General features: G+C 46.7%; 1 protein-coding gene across 1 annotated transcript in view; it reads right to left on the reverse strand.

The window, feature by feature from the left end:
- LOC119178237 (clavesin-2-like) overlaps positions 1-19,725 on the reverse strand; it is a 66,908-nt gene that overhangs the window by 16,894 nt on the left and 30,289 nt on the right. The window contains exon 2 of the mRNA XM_075888578.1: positions 2,957-3,273. Within this exon, the coding sequence (XP_075744693.1) occupies positions 2,957-3,221 (265 nt within the window). The 5' untranslated portion in view covers positions 3,222-3,273. The remainder of the gene's footprint in view (positions 1-2,956; positions 3,274-19,725) is intronic.

Genomic DNA, 19,725 nt, shown 5'->3' on the forward strand with positions numbered 1-19,725 from the left:
TGTAGGCTGCACTCTTTCCAGAATGTGAAATTGTCTTGCACACATATATAGTGTAGCAAAACAGAGGGTGCGCCTCATAATATGTCATGAAGCGCGATGCATGCCACTGGCTCGTTCCCCGTGCGTGGTGAAAAAAAACTGCACCCTGCACGTTCGAATGATAGTGTTTAGCGTTTACAGGAAGGATTAAACCCGCCAATCACAACCGCGAAACCGTGCTACCATGTCGATAGCAAGCGACGCCCCATTCGTATAGGTCCAAAAGACAAATACAGCTTGTGGGTCGTGAATTCGAGTCACGGATGCACACGACGGGCAATCATGTAGCCCGCTCGTGCAGTCTTTGGTGCTCGAGCTTCCTTCACCACGACCCTCGCTTTTTTTTTTGTACGCCGAGTGTACACTTGACCCTGGCGGGTACTCGGCCGCCTGCCCTAGAAATACACCCCAAAGCGTACATATGGCAAGCTTCGCAAGCGGCGAGCAAAAAAGTATAGGAAATGAGCTCCCACAGATGCGGTGAGTGCAGGTGGTGTTTTAGAGGGCGCACTTATAGACGTGTTTTTTGTCTGTGATCTAGCCTGGCTGAGCCAGGAAGTGGTACGAAAAGGAACAGCAGGGGCGTGGAACCGTGCGGCAACGGCGCCATTCCGTTTTCAGCGTGCTCGGCACCGCACGTATGCAGGAATAGAAATAAGCGTTATGTTTACTTATTAGCGTGAATGAGTCGTGCTGTATACGCCAGCCCTTGTTTCCTTCGAGCGCCCGTATTGCCGCCAAACATAGAAACCCCGCGGCCTTTCTTTGTTTACGCGCCTATATTATGGTGCATGTCAGCGTTTCCAGAAAACTGTTTCCCAACGGAAAATTTGGCGCCGGTAAAGGGAAGGTCACGTGGCCCTCCACTCCATGTAAGGCGACTGTTTCCCCACGGCCGCAGGAAGGTGAAGCAAAAACACGTTTGAACAATGTTATCTGTTTCATTTATTCTCAGCAAGATGGCACGTATGCTCTGCTTATTTGAATACGAACTAGGTGTCAGGTGCTTTCACTGATGAACTAATAATATACCACTCAGCGTGGCGGGTGAGTCTGCCCAAGAATTGTTGTATTCGTTCGGGTTTTTTGGTTAATTACTGTCCCCAAATATTCGCTGCGGTTTAGTACTTACGTCTGGTGCAGCCAGCCCTTAAGTCGGCCTAATCTGAAAGCATCTCAACGGTTTTTGAGTGACAAAACAACGCACTGTCACAGCTAAACTAAACTCACGCGATGCCAGTAAGAAATGTTGAAATGCGGTTCTGTTCGTTACCAATCATTAAAATTCTAAAGCTTTCATGGTTAATAATATCAGAAAACACTTAAAAGGTTCCATTCGAAGCATTGTTGACGATGGCTGCCGGCCAAAGAAAAAGTGCGTTTTCCGACAGAAAACTTCGGTAAGTCGATTGTTAGTGCCTTCACATTTCTTATTAACTTAATTAGGGAGTGCCGTCCCTTCTGGTGTTTAAGGTGCTGGAAGATTTAGGACTTGCGCAACAATTACTAATAGTGCCCCGGTGACGTTCGAATACTGTTCACGGTCGTTGCAGTACTACATATTATTTCGTTTCTACCGGACAGTGCGGTGTCGTTACGGATGTCATTCCTTGTACAAAAGCCGCTGCGACCAATAGTAAGCAGTGGAGCAGTGCTCTTAAAACATGAGGCTTCTCACCAGAAAAAGCAAACAGCCTTTCCTGGTGAAAAGCGCCTTCCGGAAGTGAAGTACTATTTCCGCCCAATGAGCTGTGACAATGCGTACATTTATTTCTATGCCAACTGTTTGGCGGTGCGACACCAGGTGGAGTGGAATATACGTCAAGCCTGCATCGCGCCAATCAGTATTATTTCTTCTGACAGCTGCGCAGACCCACTGCACTTGTAGGGCCGCCGCGAAAAAGAAACGCGAACGATAACAGTCTGAAACGTCCCACTGCAACAAGATCATCAACGCGGTGCGATATTATATAGAACAGTTATAGCTTTCAGTTTGAGTGAGCATGAGGGATCTTTCTTTGGTTAAGACGCTCTGTCTAATGCTACGAAACGTGCAATAAAGAGTATCATTCTTTGAATATAAGTACTTGGCGAGTCAGCGGAAGAAGAAACGGAATGCATGAAGCCGCGGTTACTCAAACGCGCACACTTTGGGCAACTTTCGATGTGCACGTTCAGATCGGAAGCTAGAATCTTTTGTTGTGCAGGTGTCATATGCTGCACTGGTTCTCACAATGCAATTAACCTGGTCGGGATCAACTTTTTCGGCAGAGATTGTTTCTCTTTTGCAGCATGCGTAAGAGAGATAATCATGGTCAAGAAGTTACAACCGGATCAGGCACAATTGGGATCGAAGTGAACGTGAGACACCGCTACAAAAAAAAAAAATGTCCATACCTTCAATCGTCGCACCAAATACACGGTAAGCAAAAATGACCGCTGATTAGTAAAGAGTTAATTCTCACAAAAGGAAGTTTTGCAACCAGAAACCGACTGTTTTCAACATCTCAGCAGTGTTTGCCAAGAACAAAAGGATGAAATTCATCTATAGCACCTGAATCTTGCCAAGGTTGAGATACATTCACTGTCTGAATCTTGGTAAACTCTACTGAAGGATCGAAAACTTTTGGTTTAACTTTCGTCACTAAGGCACAGGTAGACGTGTAAAGATGCATATAGTGGACACTAGTATGCTTCAGACAGAGTATGTGCCATGGTTGCGGAGTGTTGTTCGATGTCCTGTACAGACCCGTGGGACCACTGTGGCTGTGTATGGACTGCCACTACTTGTTCTCAGTGAATAAGTGGTGTTGTAAGAATGAAATCGCGACTCATACTCATTAAGACTTCAGATCTATTGCTTTACACTTTGTCGCATTGAGACAGCGGTGGACACCCGGAGTGAGACCACGCATACCTGTCCTGCAGTTGACGAAGTGCGGCTGCTGCTGCACCCACTCTCGCAAAGCCTGGATGGCCTTCATGCGCAGGTCGTCGTCCTCCTCTTCCTCTGGCGGCAGGAACTCCTTGATGGGATCTGCGTACTCGTCCACCATGGCCAGCTCACGGCGCATGCGTTCCTTCTCCTTCTCGAACTTCTTGATCAGTTTGCGGTCCTTCTTCGCCCGTCGGCGGGCCTCCTCCTCCGCCGCTGCATCGGCGGTCGTGTTATTTGTGGACATCGCGTTCGATGCAGCTGCTGCTCCCAGTTACAGCAGCCTCGGTGTGGTGATTCTGCGTAAAAAAAGAAAGCACTCGTGAGAAGCGGTAATAGGTAGCAGTGACAAAAACATAATTGAAGTCACGCTTAAAATCCTTCAAAGAAGCCATGACACCCAATTTTCGATCATAATGTGTGGTATGAGGGTTAATCCATGTGCTGTCACAAAAAAAAAAATAAGCCGCAAGAATTTTAGTGCATTCGGTGAAGCGTCTAATCCATAATTGAATATCTTCAAAAGCGCGTGAGTGGCCCGAATGTAGGACGACACTGACGTACTCGTGAGGCATGACGCCTCAAGCATCTGACAGCGCGAGTGTCTGCTCTCCGGTGAAAGGTATGGTTCTGTGCTGAACTGCGTGCAAAATCGAGATACTTTAGCTTTCTTCAACTTGGCACTGAAATCGAATGATTTGCAGTGGCTGAACTATGGTAAAAAACGTCGGCTCCGCTTCTTGCAGCATATGACGTGACACGCATCATGACAAACTGGCAGTTGTCGGCAATGGGTGTAATTTAGAGCCGGGAACTTCGCTGACTTGCTTGCTTTGCACCGAATCATTCTTTCGTGGCTCACTATCTAGATATGTAAAGTCAGAACCTCTACATTTAGTTTGCTCTGGAAACCACAAATGCTGGGTGACTGTGTAATGGCCCCTTCAAGACACCGACCCACATTCGCTGAGTAGTGTGAATTAACAAGCGAAATACAAAAAAAATGTGAGGTTGTCCTAAACCTTGACACAGCTACACACCAACTAGCCCGACAGCATACGGTCCTTTGCTTGGCAGGGGCACACACACGTCAGCGTTTGTGTATACCCTGGTGCATTCGTCGGGTGTTTCGTCGCGCTGCGGAGTCCACCTCGGTGGACAAGTGGCTAGGGTGATCGGCTGCTGATCTGAAAGTCATGGGTTCGACCCTTGGTCGTAGCAGTCGCATTTTGATGAAGGTGGGATAGCACAGGCCCGGGCACTGTGCGATGTTAGTGCACGTTAAAGAACAGCGCATATGGTCGAAATTTCCGAAGCCCTTCACAACGGCGCCTCTGATAATCATATCGTGGTTCTGGACTTAAAACCCCAGATAATATTATTATAGTCGCGTTGCGGAAGCAGATCTCGGAGGTCATGCAGAGAGAAGCGCGTGCTTGAGATCTGCTCCGCGAGGCACCGCTAGTCACCCCCCCCCCCCCAAAAAAAAAAGCATCTACAATGTCGATGAACTCATTCAATTAATTCTCATTAGATACCATGATAGGAATTGACATTTGTCTTAAATGTATGCTACAACATCACATGCTTAATTTGAAACTAAGACGACCGATTTAATTCACACCTGTTTCTTTATTAGAAGGGTTTCAATTTTCTGAAGACCAAGAGGGCTTGGAAGGAACGAAAGTTTCACTCCGTACTCGTGCCATGAGTAAAATAACGTTAATTATAGGCTCATGCCATGAAAGATATGTATGTAGTTTTAAGACGAACTCCTTTAAGGCCTGACACTCACAATGACCATGTTTGTTCATTCTCTGGATTGGTGCCAGCTATGGCCTCTCCCCCTCGCACTCTCTCAGCAATCACGTGATTGCATAAAGAGTGCAAAAAAATTATAAAAAGAGATTGAAGCGTCAGTCAAATAGCCACAGGTTTTTGCCGAACACACTTTGGAATCTAAAAAGTGTATTTAGGTATTCGGGTGGTTCGAATCACAAAGGTCCTACAGCATATCGTGGAACTGAGCCTAAGCGTTATTTACAATGGTGCAGATTATGCACTGATAGACAAACGGGAGCGTACGTACGTGCGTAGTTATAAAGTGCACAAGCAAGGTCATAATTTTGTGTTTTCTTACCATTACTAATTAGTATCTTTTTGAAGAATAAAAACATCTTTGGGTTTTGCTGTGCTTGTACACACATTAGGCATATTTTTCAGGTGAAGAAGCTTTGACCTAATATTGAGGCCTTAACACAAACGGCTCGTAGCGCGATTAAAATTCGTTAGGACGTTCACGGTTTACTATCAAACTTAGTTTTCGCATAACCACCCTGCACTTCATAGAATATGGTGAACTATTCTTCAGCAAATTCCACATCGAGATCTTGCAAGCGAAGCTACCACTCCTAATGGTAATGTATAGCAGAGAGTTTGCTTCGTCATTGACAGGGGGTATGCGGAGTAGCCGATGCCGGAAAAAAACAAATGCGCCCCACCGGTCGGCAGACACATTCGTATCACAACGAGTTTCTTCAGAGCAGGTGAATGAATGTTTACTCCGGGGCTACTCGCTCCAGTTCGGAAAGCACAATGGATGTCATAATTCTGCACTACGAAGCTAAATCTTGGCGGTGAGCGACGCTGCTGTGGAGCTTCCTTGATTAGTTTTAGCTTCGTTAAGGCGAGCACAATATATCAGGTGGCTCCTTTTTCGTGTTTTACATTCTTTCCATTTTCTCACATGAGTATAGCCCCGCCGCGGTGGTCTAGTGGCTAAGGTACTCGGCTGCTGACCCGCAGGTCGCGGGTTCGATTCCCGGCTGCGGCGGCTGCATTTCCGATGGAGGCGGAAATGTTGTAGGCCCGTGTACTCAGATTTGGGTGCACGTTAAAGAACCCCAGGTGGTCGAAATTCCCGGAGCCCTCCACTACGGCGTCTCTCATAATCAAATGGTGGTTTTGGGACGTTAAACCCCACAAATCAATCAAACAATCGCATGAGTATAAATAGCGACATCCTTTTAAACAGCACTGTATGACGCCGTCTCTATGGATGAGCAAAAAAAAAAAACCAAATACTTATAATTCTTTAGCAGTGCGTTCTCTCTTCCCATCACTGGTGCATGGAAAGGAGGAGTGCAATGTTTGGTCGCTCCGTATTTCCGCTTTATACGTCATTTTACAATGTATTGTGCACAGTTGCAGCAGCGTGCAATAATATTACCACGCACGGCTGCGAGGAACAATGGTGAGAAGAATGTTCCAATCAGGAAGAGGGTCGACATAGTGGGCTCTATTATTGTATTGTAGGCAGTTATCACCCTCTATTGATGGTGCCACAAGAAAAGGCGCCTCCCGCCTCCGCGATCTTCCCTTCGCTTTCACTGAGCTGCCGAGAAAGAAGCTTCCCAGCAAACAACCCCCGCAGCGTGCTCTGGCTGACCAAAATAGTTGCCCGCCCCTGGAGAACACACGCGGAAACCTGCTCTTCAGGACCACGCGATGACCATGTGGGGCACCCCGAGACCTTTCTGACCCCCTTGTGATCTCTCGCCCAACGAAACGCGGCGGATGATAACGAATGTTTTCCATGTGTGGCCAACTGTCCTTCAACTAGGCTAGCATGAGTGTTAGCCATAGTAGTAATAGCATGCCGCGTAGCGAAAGCTGCGAACCAAGTACTTTTATGCTGATTCTTTAAACTTCAGTGCACGCTGTACTACGCCGCCCGGGTCATCCTCGTTCATATACTATGGGGCTGTCCCAGAATGCATATATGTGATAGTACACAACTCTTGTACATCACCGCAAAGATTGAGCGGGAGGCATTGATGCCCAGCTCCGAAACAGACGAGCAGGAACGTATCATTAGGCGGACAGAAGCAGTCACCCAGAAATAGGGGATCCGGGCTGATTAACCGTGGTTTCTTCATCGACTGAAGCAGCCACCAGTAGTCGGTTTCAAAAAAAAAGCTTTGTACTCCTCCCAAGGCTAAGGTAACATTATGTATAGTGCTGGTAGCTGCACAAGAAAGTGTTGAGTGCTCGTTTATTAATCTTTCCGATGCTCAAGGACTTACGTACGGGATGAACCAGCTTTCAGCAGAGCTTACACAGACCCTAGAATTCCAAAACTAAAGAGCCAAAAAAGGAAAAGCAATACAATAAAAGCCGTGCTTAAAGAGACTAAAAGTCTAGTTGGCTACTCTGCACCAGATGAGGCAGAAATTATGAAAAGAAAATGAGTTAAAGGCGAATCTATATGCCTTTGTGTACAATTTTCAATTAGTTCTGAAGTTTTCAAAGAAACATCATTTTCAGAGAAGCTCCGGCTGAAGGTGGCACGGGCCAGAGTTCAAAGTTTAATATTAGTTTCAGCAAGCAGGACGTTGTAAATCCTATCGAACTCGATGTCCCTTTACGCAGTACTGCTCTGGCGGTCGCATTCTCACATTGCTTTCAGATGCGGAAGCCTGAAACCCCAAAAAGCTCGTCGGTACCCGAACGTCGCCCTGGCACAGCTCCAGGTATAGCTTTCGGTGAAGTAGAGCACAGCCGTTGTTGTTCAGCTCAGCTGAGTCTGTCTGAAACCATCCCCACGCTGCACAAAGATGCGTCTGGATGCACCTTACATACGTTGAATGGAGCGATCACAGTATGAAGATGGATGTCACGAGAGGTCATTACGCCGGGCATAGCCGCTCGCTTAACCCGCGACTACCTCGCCGCGAAAGTGAAGGAGTACCTCCACATCCGCGCCTGCACCGGTCACGCGGTTTTGGAGGTCTTCGTGGCCCCGTGCTCGACATTCGCTTTTTTGCGACCCTGACGTCATGGCTGGCCTCTGTGTGCTCTAGCTCACGCGTGAGAGACTCCAGGAAGCGGACGAACGATCCGACGCCGCTGCTGGCGCTGCAGAGGACGGACTCTCCCCTTTCGTGCCGCCATTCCTGCCTGGCCTGCGTGTTCTATTCTACCGCATGTGCTTCGCGTGTAGTTCGCTGTGACCCTCTTTCTACGTGTGTCCGTTTGTCCCACCGCTGTGGCCCTTATGCTTGCGTGGCATTCTTCCAGAGGCGAGGAGGAAACTCTTCTCACTTTTCAACACGGACGCCGAGAGTCCGTTACCGTAAAGCGCTGTCGTAACGGTTCCTTCTTTTTCCTTTCGTTATTTACGCTTCGCAGTTGGTCATGGCCCGTTCACGGATGTGGACATGGGGACTAGACAGAGGACAGATCGCCTTGCCGCAGTGGTCTAGTGGCTAAAGTACTCGGCTGCTGACCAGCAGGTCGCGGGATCGAATATCGGCTTCGGCGGCTGCATTTTTGATGAAGGCGAAAATGCTGTAGGTCCTTGTGCTCAGATTTTGAGTGCATGTTATAGAACCCCGGGTGGTCAAAATTTCCGGTGTCCTCCACTATGGCGTCTCTCTTAATCATATAGTGCTTTTGGGACGTTAAACGCCATATATCAATCAATCAGAGGACAGCTCAACTGGCTTATGCCGCTTTGAGCAAACGACTGAATTGAAGGTGAAGTTGAAGTAAACGTCAGTGCCACGGAATGGGCCATTTTCTATTGCTAAAAAAGTGTTATGAATGTAAAAGCTATATCGAGCAATTTGTTCTTTTCTTGACAGATGCTCACTGCAGCTGAAGAAAGAAACGATCTACGTTTGCTACTTTTTATTGTTGCTAGGTGATCATTTGCGTTTTAGAGCCATGTTATCGTCTTCACGTGTTGACCTGCAGGTCTGCAAAGTCGTGATCTCTCCCCCCTTCCCCTTTTTAAGGGAGGGAGGGGGAGAGATCACTACGTCACCGGTGAGGCATTTAAATTTTACCTCACCCACATATTCGACAACGATGAGTCTTGGCAAAAGATAAAACAAGAAATGATCGTTTGGTTTAAAAAAAATACGATGACGACTACGACGAAGACTTGCTTGTAACCCACCATCCACAGACAACTGCACTCAGTCGTCAATTTTACTGGCAGTCTTCAACCATTCGAACGCACAACAAGATTCGACCTCTGACAAAAGACGAAGTGGCACACGAGTTCAGTGGCAGACGACAACGCGTATTTTGGGAAAAACACAGCCAGCGAGCGCGCCTCCCTTCTGCACGAAAGTCGGCATTTGCGAAGTCATCGCTTCAGCATATGACCTGAGACGTTGCCCAACCACCTGATGCCGTTCACTCTTCGTCTGGCATACGTGGTCCACCACCTGGGTTTTCGTCACGCGGTTCTTCAAGCGCTCCTAACGCTCCCCACTTGCCTCATAAGGACGCCTTGCTCATGGTAGACCAGCTGATGCATGGAGAAAATACCAAACAACACCACGACTACTCGAAGAGTGAAAATCCTGGTTTTACATCACTTCGCTCTTTCATCGCTCACAACGCACACCTCGCGCCTCACTCGCCCACTACGGTTGGGATAGAGCTGCGGAACTCCGAATATACTCAGCCAAGCCCAGGGCCAACCGTCTTCATTCATGCATCAGAACAGCTTATCTCCCAAGGTGCGGACACAGAGAAACAGCCCCAAGTAAAATCTGAACGAACCAATCCTCTCGCAGTGTCGCCGTCGAGTTCCCAGCCACCTGAGAGACCAATCAACACAGGAGGCTCGGAAGGATCAATTTTCAAGCACTTCCCTGTGCCAGGAACGTCCACTAAGAATGTCGTTGCAAGAGCCTCAGCAGATTTTTCTGTCAATTCTGGCACACTATCTCCATTGCCTGACACGAATCGCGACACCCTAACAAGTATCGACTATTTACTGATCAAATCACCATGCAAAGAAAACCATACAAATGTTCCTGAAAGATGCCCATCTGACCAACTTTCACAAAAAGACGAGCGATTTCAACAAAGGCAACTCCACAAACTCCAGGAACTACAACGGACACACCAACAAGGACAACGACGCAAAGCAAGCGTCTTAAAACAAATTCAAGAAGCGAGGCATCTTCGCATAAGGGATCGGCGCCAGAAACGCATTTGGCACAAAAGATCAAGACTGCGCCTAAGATTACAGCTCCGAAACCTCAGGAAACACCGAACAAGACAAGAAGTCACCAGTTCCACCACGCAAGGCTTCAGACACCATCCCATTAGTTTACGACAACGAGCACGCACGCAGCAAAGACAGCGACGCCGAAGACCGATCAACTGCAACGCTTTCAAACAGCGTCCACTCTTCGCAATAATGCCAGCTATTTCATCAGTCTCCACGTCCAAAGCATTCTTGTGTTATCCAGGACGCAACCATCAGCCTCGCCCGCCAGATCTCTTATTGATATCACCGGACTGCCACACTCTCCCCTCAAGTCTTAGCGACGAAGAAGCCAACACGTGCATTTTAAAATTTGTGAGACTACCTCTTTATTTTGACATTGGTGACTTCCAAGCCACTCCTTGTTTACTTTTTCTTGTTTGTAAGTTGTAACTCATGCCTTCTTTCGGGGGGAGGGGGAATCATGTGACGTATGAAGGTAGCGATGGTTGGTAGAAGTGAGATTAGAATAAACATGGGGTATGCGCCAGACCACGTCGCCCTTTCATCATAGCGTCATATATATATATATATATATATATATATATATATATATATATATATATATATATATATATATATATATATATATATATATATATATATATATATATAGTCGCCGGGGATTGAAAAGAGAGAAGGAAGCGGGAAGCTGCTTAAAGTCAGGCATGTCTTTTACGATTTTACGAGTGGCCCTTTCTTGCCGGTAGTTTTGCATTCTTTAATGCCCGATGCCTTTAATGGCACTGCCATGGTATCTTGTGCGGGGTATCTTATTATACACGTTTAGTTCTGCTTATAAGCTTTCTATCGTGAGGAAGTTGTGTAGCGACTTCGCGCATGCGCTGCTTTTGGTGTCATGAGTAAATACACTGGCCCTGTTGAAGTGGAACGCCTTGTACATTTGCCTTTTACATTTGTTATCATTGAATATCACATGTGCTTATTACCTAGGTTACCACGTTGTACAACTTGCTGTTGTGCGTAGTATATACCAACTCATATATACACCTTGTTCATCATCATCATCATCATCATCATCATCATCATCATCATCATCATCGTTTATTATTCTTATTCCTTAAGGGCTCCTGATGGGCATTGCATAAGGAGGGGGGAAGTAGCGAAATATACATACAAGGTCACAATTTCAAAGAAAAAAAAAGAGGCAGGTTAGCTCTGTACACTACTACAAAACCGGAAGTTGAAACAAGGAAAAAGCCTCAGATGGCTCACCAGGTGGTGCGCACATGAACGGTGTAGAAAGATAGTTTTGCCGTACACGGAGACAGGGCATGGTGGGACAGGTTCAAATAGCTCGAGTGAGGAGATAATGTATTTATTTATTTATTAAGGGTATGAAAAGTGATTAAAAGAAATAATCCATAGGGCGAATCAATTCTTATTGAAAGTTGAAAGAAGTGCAAATAAAGGATACTTAGGTAATGAGGGTGCGAAAGCGAATCGAACGTGCAGTAAATATTAAAAGGTCTAAGACGAAATAAAGAAGAATTAAATGTGAATTAAGCACTAGACGACCAATAATCAGCATATTGAACTGGTGATGTTGTCTAAGCGGCCAGAAGACGACAATCAAATAGAAGTAACAACCGATGCACAAGGCTACTTGCAGCCCTTCAAGGGATACTTCTCGAAAGCAGATGGGCCCGGCCAGTTCTTCGCCAAAAGGACGTCAAAGATATCAGACGTCGGTTAAGACTAGGGTCCTTCTCCTCTACCCCCCTTATTTCTATCCCGCTAATTCGAGGCTTCAGCAAACTCTAGGCATAAATACAGACGCGTTAATAAACTAGTTTAGCTGACTGAGGACTTCAAAGTAATTGAATGAGTGTCTGTACAAACCAAATATTTTCACATGTTCCCTCTCTAGCGTCCACTATGAGGACGGTGAGTAATTGCAAGTGCCGTCAGCCCCACATGTGACACGTGCGGTTTCCCCAAAACTCTGCCCCGCATTAGTTTAGCTGCCCATGATATGCGGAAAGACATAAATATGTGACGCCCACCGACGGGAAACCCGCTGAAAAGGCCGGTGCCCACAGTGTTGTACTGGATGGACATCCATGCGCTAGGCTAACAAACTGTCAGTGCTGATATAGTACATCGCCGCCGCTTGGCACCGCTGTACGTGGTCTTGTGCTCGGCTCTTTTTATTTTCCTTCTTATTTTCACTCACGTTAACACCCTATTAATGAAGAAATGCCGTCTGGATAACCACCCCATTCTTCACACTGCATCTTATTTCTTTCTCTTTATCTCGCTCCGCATCCTTTAAGAAAGGACAGATCACTATTGAAAGGAACGGCTCATGAATGCCACTCAAGTGCGGGAAGCTGGTGTTGACATGACTTTCTCGAGACCAGTCGTTGAGAATATTGCAACTGTATGTTCTCATCAACAGCTGTCAGACCGACTAATATCTTCATTCAGCGATGCGAATGAGTGTTTCCTCGTGCTTCTCTCTCTCTCTTTCCTTCCGTTAACTCGCAATAAAGATCGCCTTCTTTCGTGATGTCCTAAAGGAACGAATTCGGTGAGCATGACGGGCCGCGCCTCCGCACGCGCACGCCCTCTCCCACATCCGATCGTGTGCGAACGACGCAGGATTTTCCCGCTTCCACCGCATGTCTTCTCGATGCGGCGAGGCATTTACCCGCACTCCCGAAGGCGCAGCGTGAACACACGCTGCGCCTATGGCGAAAAATAGCGCTATAGCGTGCATAATCGTACGCGGTTACGGAGACCACCGGCGGCTTTTGTCTTTTCTCCGTGGCACTGCGCGAGCGACGCGAACACACACACACTTTGGCCGCGTGTGGCACGCATCGCCGTCCTCTCCGCGCCACCTGCGCACGAACGCTGGGCCTCGTAGCGTGCAAAAGTCGTATCAGCCTCGCGACGTGCTTTCGGAGGGCGAACGCAATGAACACGTACAGGGGTAGAACGACAGGCTCCTGGAGACACGGTTCCCCCACGTGTACGGCATGATTGCAAAGTAAGCACAATACCACGCTGGATACACTCTTCCTGAGGTTGCAGACTGGACTGTAGCTAGGAAGCAGGAGCGGTGGAACGGATCGGTGAAATGCAGTCGCGCGCCTCCCTCTGTCTTTCCCCCTCTTCTCTCTCTCTATCTCTTCGTGTCGCGGATATGACGATTTTGTCGTTCGCTGTTTTGAAGTCTACACGGTCTCGTGGCCACGTGCAACCGGGCCCTTCCTCGTGTTTGCATAGTCTCCACTGGGTCTATTTGCAGATGCTCATTAGGAAATCGACTATGCGTGCATCCTCCTCCAGGAAACGCATTTCCGTCTTTCCATCCTTCCTTCCTTCCCCTTTCACTTCCTGGCATCTCATAATATTTTTATCTATTTTCCTTTTTATCATTCCTCAGGTCAGCGATTGCATCGCGCTTGCTTGAACGCGTGCCACACGGTACAGGTGGTGCGCGTGACCCGCATGTGAGGAAATTCTATTACGTACGTGTATAGTATATGCTAGCTCGTGCAATGATCAACCGTAATCCGTTTAGGGAAATGACAGCGAATTGAAGAGTTCTAATAAGTTCGATGCGAAGGAAACTGAGCTGCTCGCGAAAGTTAATGATGACTGAGAAGGCAATGCGCAGTCATAAAACACGTCTACCTACTCTGATATCAATAATAATAATAATAATAATAATAATAATAATAATAATAATAATAATAATAATAATAATAATAATAATAATAATAATAATAATAATAATAATAATAATAATAATAATAATAATAATAATAATAATCTTTATTTCTCATCAATAGCTTGATGAAGGACAGCAGCAGGTAAGAGCTGCTCTCCGAAAGAGGCAGCTTGACTAAGGCCCACAGCCACCTTTGAGCACGACAGCTTTAGCAAAGAGTCAGCAATATGAACTCGAAAAAACAAGCAACAAAACAAAGTCCAAATTCCGGAAATCATCCTCCCTCCAGAAATCCCCATCCTCATAATTATCATAATTAGGCCCACTACAGGGCAAAAACCATGTTTCGCCAATCAACTCGGTCCTGTGCTTTCTTCTGCCACGTTATACATTGTTATGCCAGGAATTCCAAACCAAATCTCCTTGCTTCGTCAACGTATTCAGGTGGTAGAACGTCTGATGCCAATGGCGCCAAGATTGTTAGACTGGCTGATGCAATCAGCGTCGGTACCAGCCTGATGCGACGGGCGTCAACCGAGGCGGCAGTCCGGTGCAATCCAGGGCAACACCTGCGGTACGCCTGACGTCACTGACGACAAAACCTCACGCAACGTGCCGCGAGCGCTCTCATCCACGGGTCTAATTTTAGTCAGCGACCGATGGCGGTTCCTGATTGTAGGCTTTCCACTACTGGCTGATCCAAGGAAACCCCAGGGGCTATATCCTATGACTGAGTGTGCGCGCGTGTGCTGCCAAATGTGCTGTGTTTGTCTGTCTTCCCTCTCTGCTCTCTATCTTTCATCTCCCCCATCCCCCTCCCATGCGCAGGGTAGCAAACCGGCTGCTTATAGGCTGGTTAACCTTCCTGCCATTCTCTTTCTCTTATTTTGCTTCCCAAGGGCTATCAAAAAACAAGCTGCGCGATAATAGGCAGGCGTGTGCAGTGAAGGGTTCCCCTTCAGGGGGCGGTGAAGGTTTGTTGCAGTGCCACCCCCTCTCCCCTTCCTACCGTACCAATGTATGAGACTGACTTTGCACCCCCCCCCCCCTCGACCTTATTATGTTAATGTAAAGGGCTGTCAATGCCCCCCCCCCCCCCGTGCGCACGCCTACGTGCGCGAAGAAGAGAGGGCAACCAAAAAAATCCCGTGTTATCGTGGCACCTCTGTGCGAGCCCAATCAGCGGTCAGTCCCAGGGCCAAATATGTAACGCAGCTGCTTGTACTGTACAGAAATGTTGCCTCAACTCACCGTTGCCCTGTTCGCTTCGTCTATCAGCTCTGCGCAGATGCAGCCGCAAGCTGAGGCGACAGATACCGAACAACCTACACTGTTAAACCGATAATGTAACAAATTATTTCAATCAACAGTCTCTTCCGGCACAACATTGAGCGAATATGTGTGGCAAGTTTTCGAACGGTCAATAGGCAAGCTTCGTAGTTTATAGTTCCTGCTCAGTCCGTATTTTTTTATGTTTTGTTGCTTTATTTTTTTATTGACATTACAAAATGGTAGAAGTTGTGCGCTGGTGCCGGCTTTAGAGTTTTCCCGGCTATTTCTTGCCGCTTAGCAAATGAAACAAAACGCAACAAGTCAACAACATTACAATATAAAGATGTACTGAAACGCCACAAACTTCACGTCATCAGGTATACAACACAGAATTTGTCAGTTTTTTCCTCCTTTGTCCTTGTATATATTTACGCAACCCAGAGAGTTTATTGCGGCGCTGTTTTCGTGTAAATATCTTGATTTAATAAAAATATTTCAATGTTGAAGGCGTGTTCAGAGCGTTATGACAGCAATGATTATAACACGTCAACGAGAGAACATCCACGTTCTTAAATGCTTGCTTGCGCAATCGTGGCCTTACCGCCCCGCCGCGGTGGTCTAGTGGCTAAGGTACTCGGCTGCTGACCCGCAGGGCGCGGGTTCGAATCCCGGCTGCGGCGGGTGCATTTCCGATGGAGGCGGAAATGTTGTAGGCCCGTGTGCTCAGATTTGGGTGCACGTTAAAGAACCCCAGGTGGTCTAAATTTCCGGAGCCCTCCACTACGGCGTCTCTCATAATCATATAGTGGTTTTGGGACGTTAAACCCCACATATCAAATCAAACATATCAATCGTGGCCTTACCATCCGGAATGAGGCGAACTGGGATGAAGCTCAAGCTCTCTTAGTGCACGAGTCATGAGCAATTATGCTCCGCCTACTCGACGGTGAATGCACTTAGACGTACATGGAAACGCGCCGCGGTGTCTGCCATTAGAAGAGCTTGTGCCGACACATCTCTGAGGCACGGACGCGGAAGCCTGTCGTTATTATGGTCCGGTTCCAAGGCCAGCATTTCGTGTCTGCATGCGTCTCCTAGGGCACACGAAATCTCCACGAAGGACGCATAAAGCGACTGCTCGATCAACCACTGTTGCCTTTGGTCGGGCGAGAACGAGCACCCCATTCATTATGCTGGGAAGAATACGCCCCTCCACCCTTTCGATTCTCAGTATACTGATATACAATGACGTACTACCTGTGTAGCTTTGACCACAGCGGTCGTTTATGTGTCGATTTTCGTATTTTTTCCGAATCGACGCCATTTTGACGCGCCGCCACCGTGGCGTATAGACGTAGGCCCGATTCATGTTTTCTTTCATTGTTGTTCTTTGTTTTCGTTGTTCTCTCTATTGTGCCAGAACAGTACCAGCACTGTTAAGGATGGGACGGTACAAACAAACAAAAAATGAGCGTGAACTCGAAGAAAAATAGAAAGGCCGCGGAGCCTGGCTATTTCCATCCATTTTTGGCTCACGCCGCGCGGTTGCTACTCCCTCACCCTCTTCTTTTGCGAGACCATATACACGTACTCTAGCACTGCTTGACAATGGGCCATTTCTGCATACTGGACGCGCCGCGCAAAGGGTGATGGTGAGAGCGACCGGGCAATCTGCTCGTTATTTTGCGCGCTCCTTTTGTTTTCCACGCATTCGAGGGCTGGCCGACCAGCTGTAGCGTACCTCGAAAGGGGTATATATATATATATATAAAAAGAAGGCCGCCGCCTTTGCCGCGTGTTTCGTGGGGTGCTTGCAGGCTCGTTCGGAAGGAAGCGATGAGGAAGGAAGGAAGGAAGGAAGCCGGCAAGCCGGTCTGTCGGCTGCGGAGACGGTGCGGTGGGGGAAACGACGACGACCGGGAAGTCATGAGCTTCCCGTGTGGCGGCGGCTTGCATGCGCTTGACCGCGCACTGCAACCTGAGCGCTCGCCTAATGATAATAATGCGGAAGTCGCGGTGGAGAAGGGAATGCCCACCTCGTCAAATGCTTGGGATTCTCGTTGCTGAGGAAGAAGGAGCGTTGCATGCATGCTGCGACGTCGGCGGAGAAAAGGGAAAGAAAAAAAGAAGACCTGAAATTGTGCATGTGCGTTTATAGTGACGTGGCAAAGGCTGCAGTCTGCTTCCTTTCTTGTTGGTGTAGTGCGGTAGCAGTCCGTCAAAAAGCCCCAAGATTGACGTTTTATTGCAGTGCAGCTGCATAGGTTGAGGCTCGATAGCGACTGGCATCGGTGGCACCACTGCATCCGCAGTGGTGCCATCAGAACGTCATTCCCCGCGATATTCCAGAACGTCAACTTCTCCCCCTCCTCCGCCTTTTTTGTTGGCCCTCCAATTTGGAATGCTACTGTGGAAACAGTGCAATGGCTTCTACACATTAAACAACAATTCAAGTTTAGATTACGAGTAAACGACGATTTTCATCAGCACCCTATCGAAAACTTCATTGAAAAATCCTCTCAAGAAACATTTTTCTGTATTACGATGGTATTGCTCTTGCTATCAAGCTGTATATTTTTATTGTGTGATATACGTAAATGAAGAGGACGTCAGTGAACACGAGTGCTTGCCATCTAAGTTTAGGCCACATTTTACGACTAGATCGCATGCCAAGGTCATCCTAAAGTTAAGCAAAGCATTCCGTCAGGCAAAATGTCCAAGTGTTGTACAATGGCACAAGAATGCAACGCCTAGTCATCACTAAATCGGTGCCTAATTTTGGCGGGAGAAGGCTGAATCGGGATTCATTGAATAAGGCACCAGAATTATGGCCGTTCGGCGCAAAGAATATGCGCAACGCAGCCGTACCAACTCTGTTTTTTTTTTTCATTGGGCCGGAACCGGCTAGTCCACCAACGTGTGCTTCTATGAAACAAAATTAAGAGAGCTTCGTCAAAGTTGGTTTCACAGCAATGTTAGGCTTTGCTTGGAGAAGCCCACTTCATAAATTGTGCTGACTTTTTGATTTACGGGGGCATATTTATGAATAAAGGACAACGTAATGCTTCGAATGGCCCATGTCGCTTTGTGTATTCAAAAAATACAATGTATCAATAAAAACATACGACTGGCAGGCAGACAGACTTTGCGATCAAGGCTATAGTAACATCTCTGTCTGCTGATTTCCTGAACGGACTTGACAGTAAAGTGCTTTGGTATCAGGGCTGAACAGAGATACTCAAAAAAGTATTCTGGAATACAGATATAAAAATACCTTGGCTGAAAGCCTCACATTCAGATAATGAGATACAGTTGTCTTTGACGCAACGGAATATTTCGGAGATACAATATAACAAAGCGAAGATAGCTCCGGAATACAGTTACATGGATACAGATACAATACTGGCAGACTTTTAGATTCCGAAGATGCTGATGCTCCGCTCAGACATTTACTGGGTGAAGGATTATACCGTTACATATGTTCCAATGCATTTCTACTTGCAAGGAAAGACTATCGCTTGAATCTCATGGGAAAGGCAGTGCATTAAAAAAAGTGTATATTAATTCTAGACTCGAGGTCTGTTGTATACAAGGTTGCTGCGTTAGTTGTGCTTAAACTACAGTACCTTTTCAAATAGACTGTCATTTAGACAGCGTTGAGTCAGCCTTAAGACACTCGTGAATTCTCGAAATGACCTTCTGCGTGAACAAATATAGGGATGCGATGCCTGCCTTGAGAGAGAGATACTTTTCCGGGTAGAGGATGATAATGCCCCTTCCGGGATTCTGCCATCAGCTGCACCAGTCACTTTTCCCTCATGGACCGTTCTGTGTATATGGGAAATCCTTCACTACCTTCACTGTGTTGCCGACTGGTACAGGTCCTTTGCTTGGAAAAGGACAAAAAAAAAGTATTCCTTCTCCCTTCAAAACACGTTAGCTAATTTCTGGGAAAAAAGTAACGGGATACCCGCGTCCTGTACTGTATCGCGACACAATCGATACATTGCAAAGGTATTCCACTACCGAGAAACAAATATATTTTGCAAATGTATCTCGATACAGAAATCTTCCAAAGTACCTCTGAGATACTATCCCGATACGCTTGTATCGCTATACTGCTTAGGCTCGGTTTGTATGATATGTAAACTAGTAAAACTGTGCAGGGGAGTGGAACAGAAGTAGATGAAGTAGACAGGATGAACTGCGCTCGTCCTCTTTCCTTCTACTTTTGTTTCGTCCTCTGCTAAGTTTAATCTAAGTATCAATAGACAAGACAGATGATCGCTTAGCTGAGCTTTTTGTTGAATACTTATAACAGCAACATAGGCCAGCCCCATTATGCACGTTTGAAAGGAAAAGGGATTCTTATACATGAATGAATGGATTGACACAACTTTATTACGACCAATTATGATAGTTTAGAAAATGTGCTGGGAATGTACTTTCAATGTGCAGTTTAGAAGTTTCTCAAACCACACGAACGATACGAAAATTGCATTGAAAAGCACGTTACAGGAAGTTACCGATTTTCTCAATGTTTTGGGGCGAGAAAATTTGGTGATGTCTGTACACGCAGCACAGGAATTGCACAAAGATTTCATTCTATTTCTTTCGCACGCAAGTGTAAATGTCCCAATTGTTAAATCACTGTCCTGTATAGTGTGTCAGAGTCATCCGATTAATAAAAGGAGACGTGCCTATAAA

The sequence above is a fragment of the Rhipicephalus microplus genome, chromosome 1 (assembly GCF_043290135.1).
Source record: "Rhipicephalus microplus isolate Deutch F79 chromosome 1, USDA_Rmic, whole genome shotgun sequence".
NCBI classification, from domain to species: domain Eukaryota; kingdom Metazoa; phylum Arthropoda; class Arachnida; order Ixodida; family Ixodidae; genus Rhipicephalus; species Rhipicephalus microplus.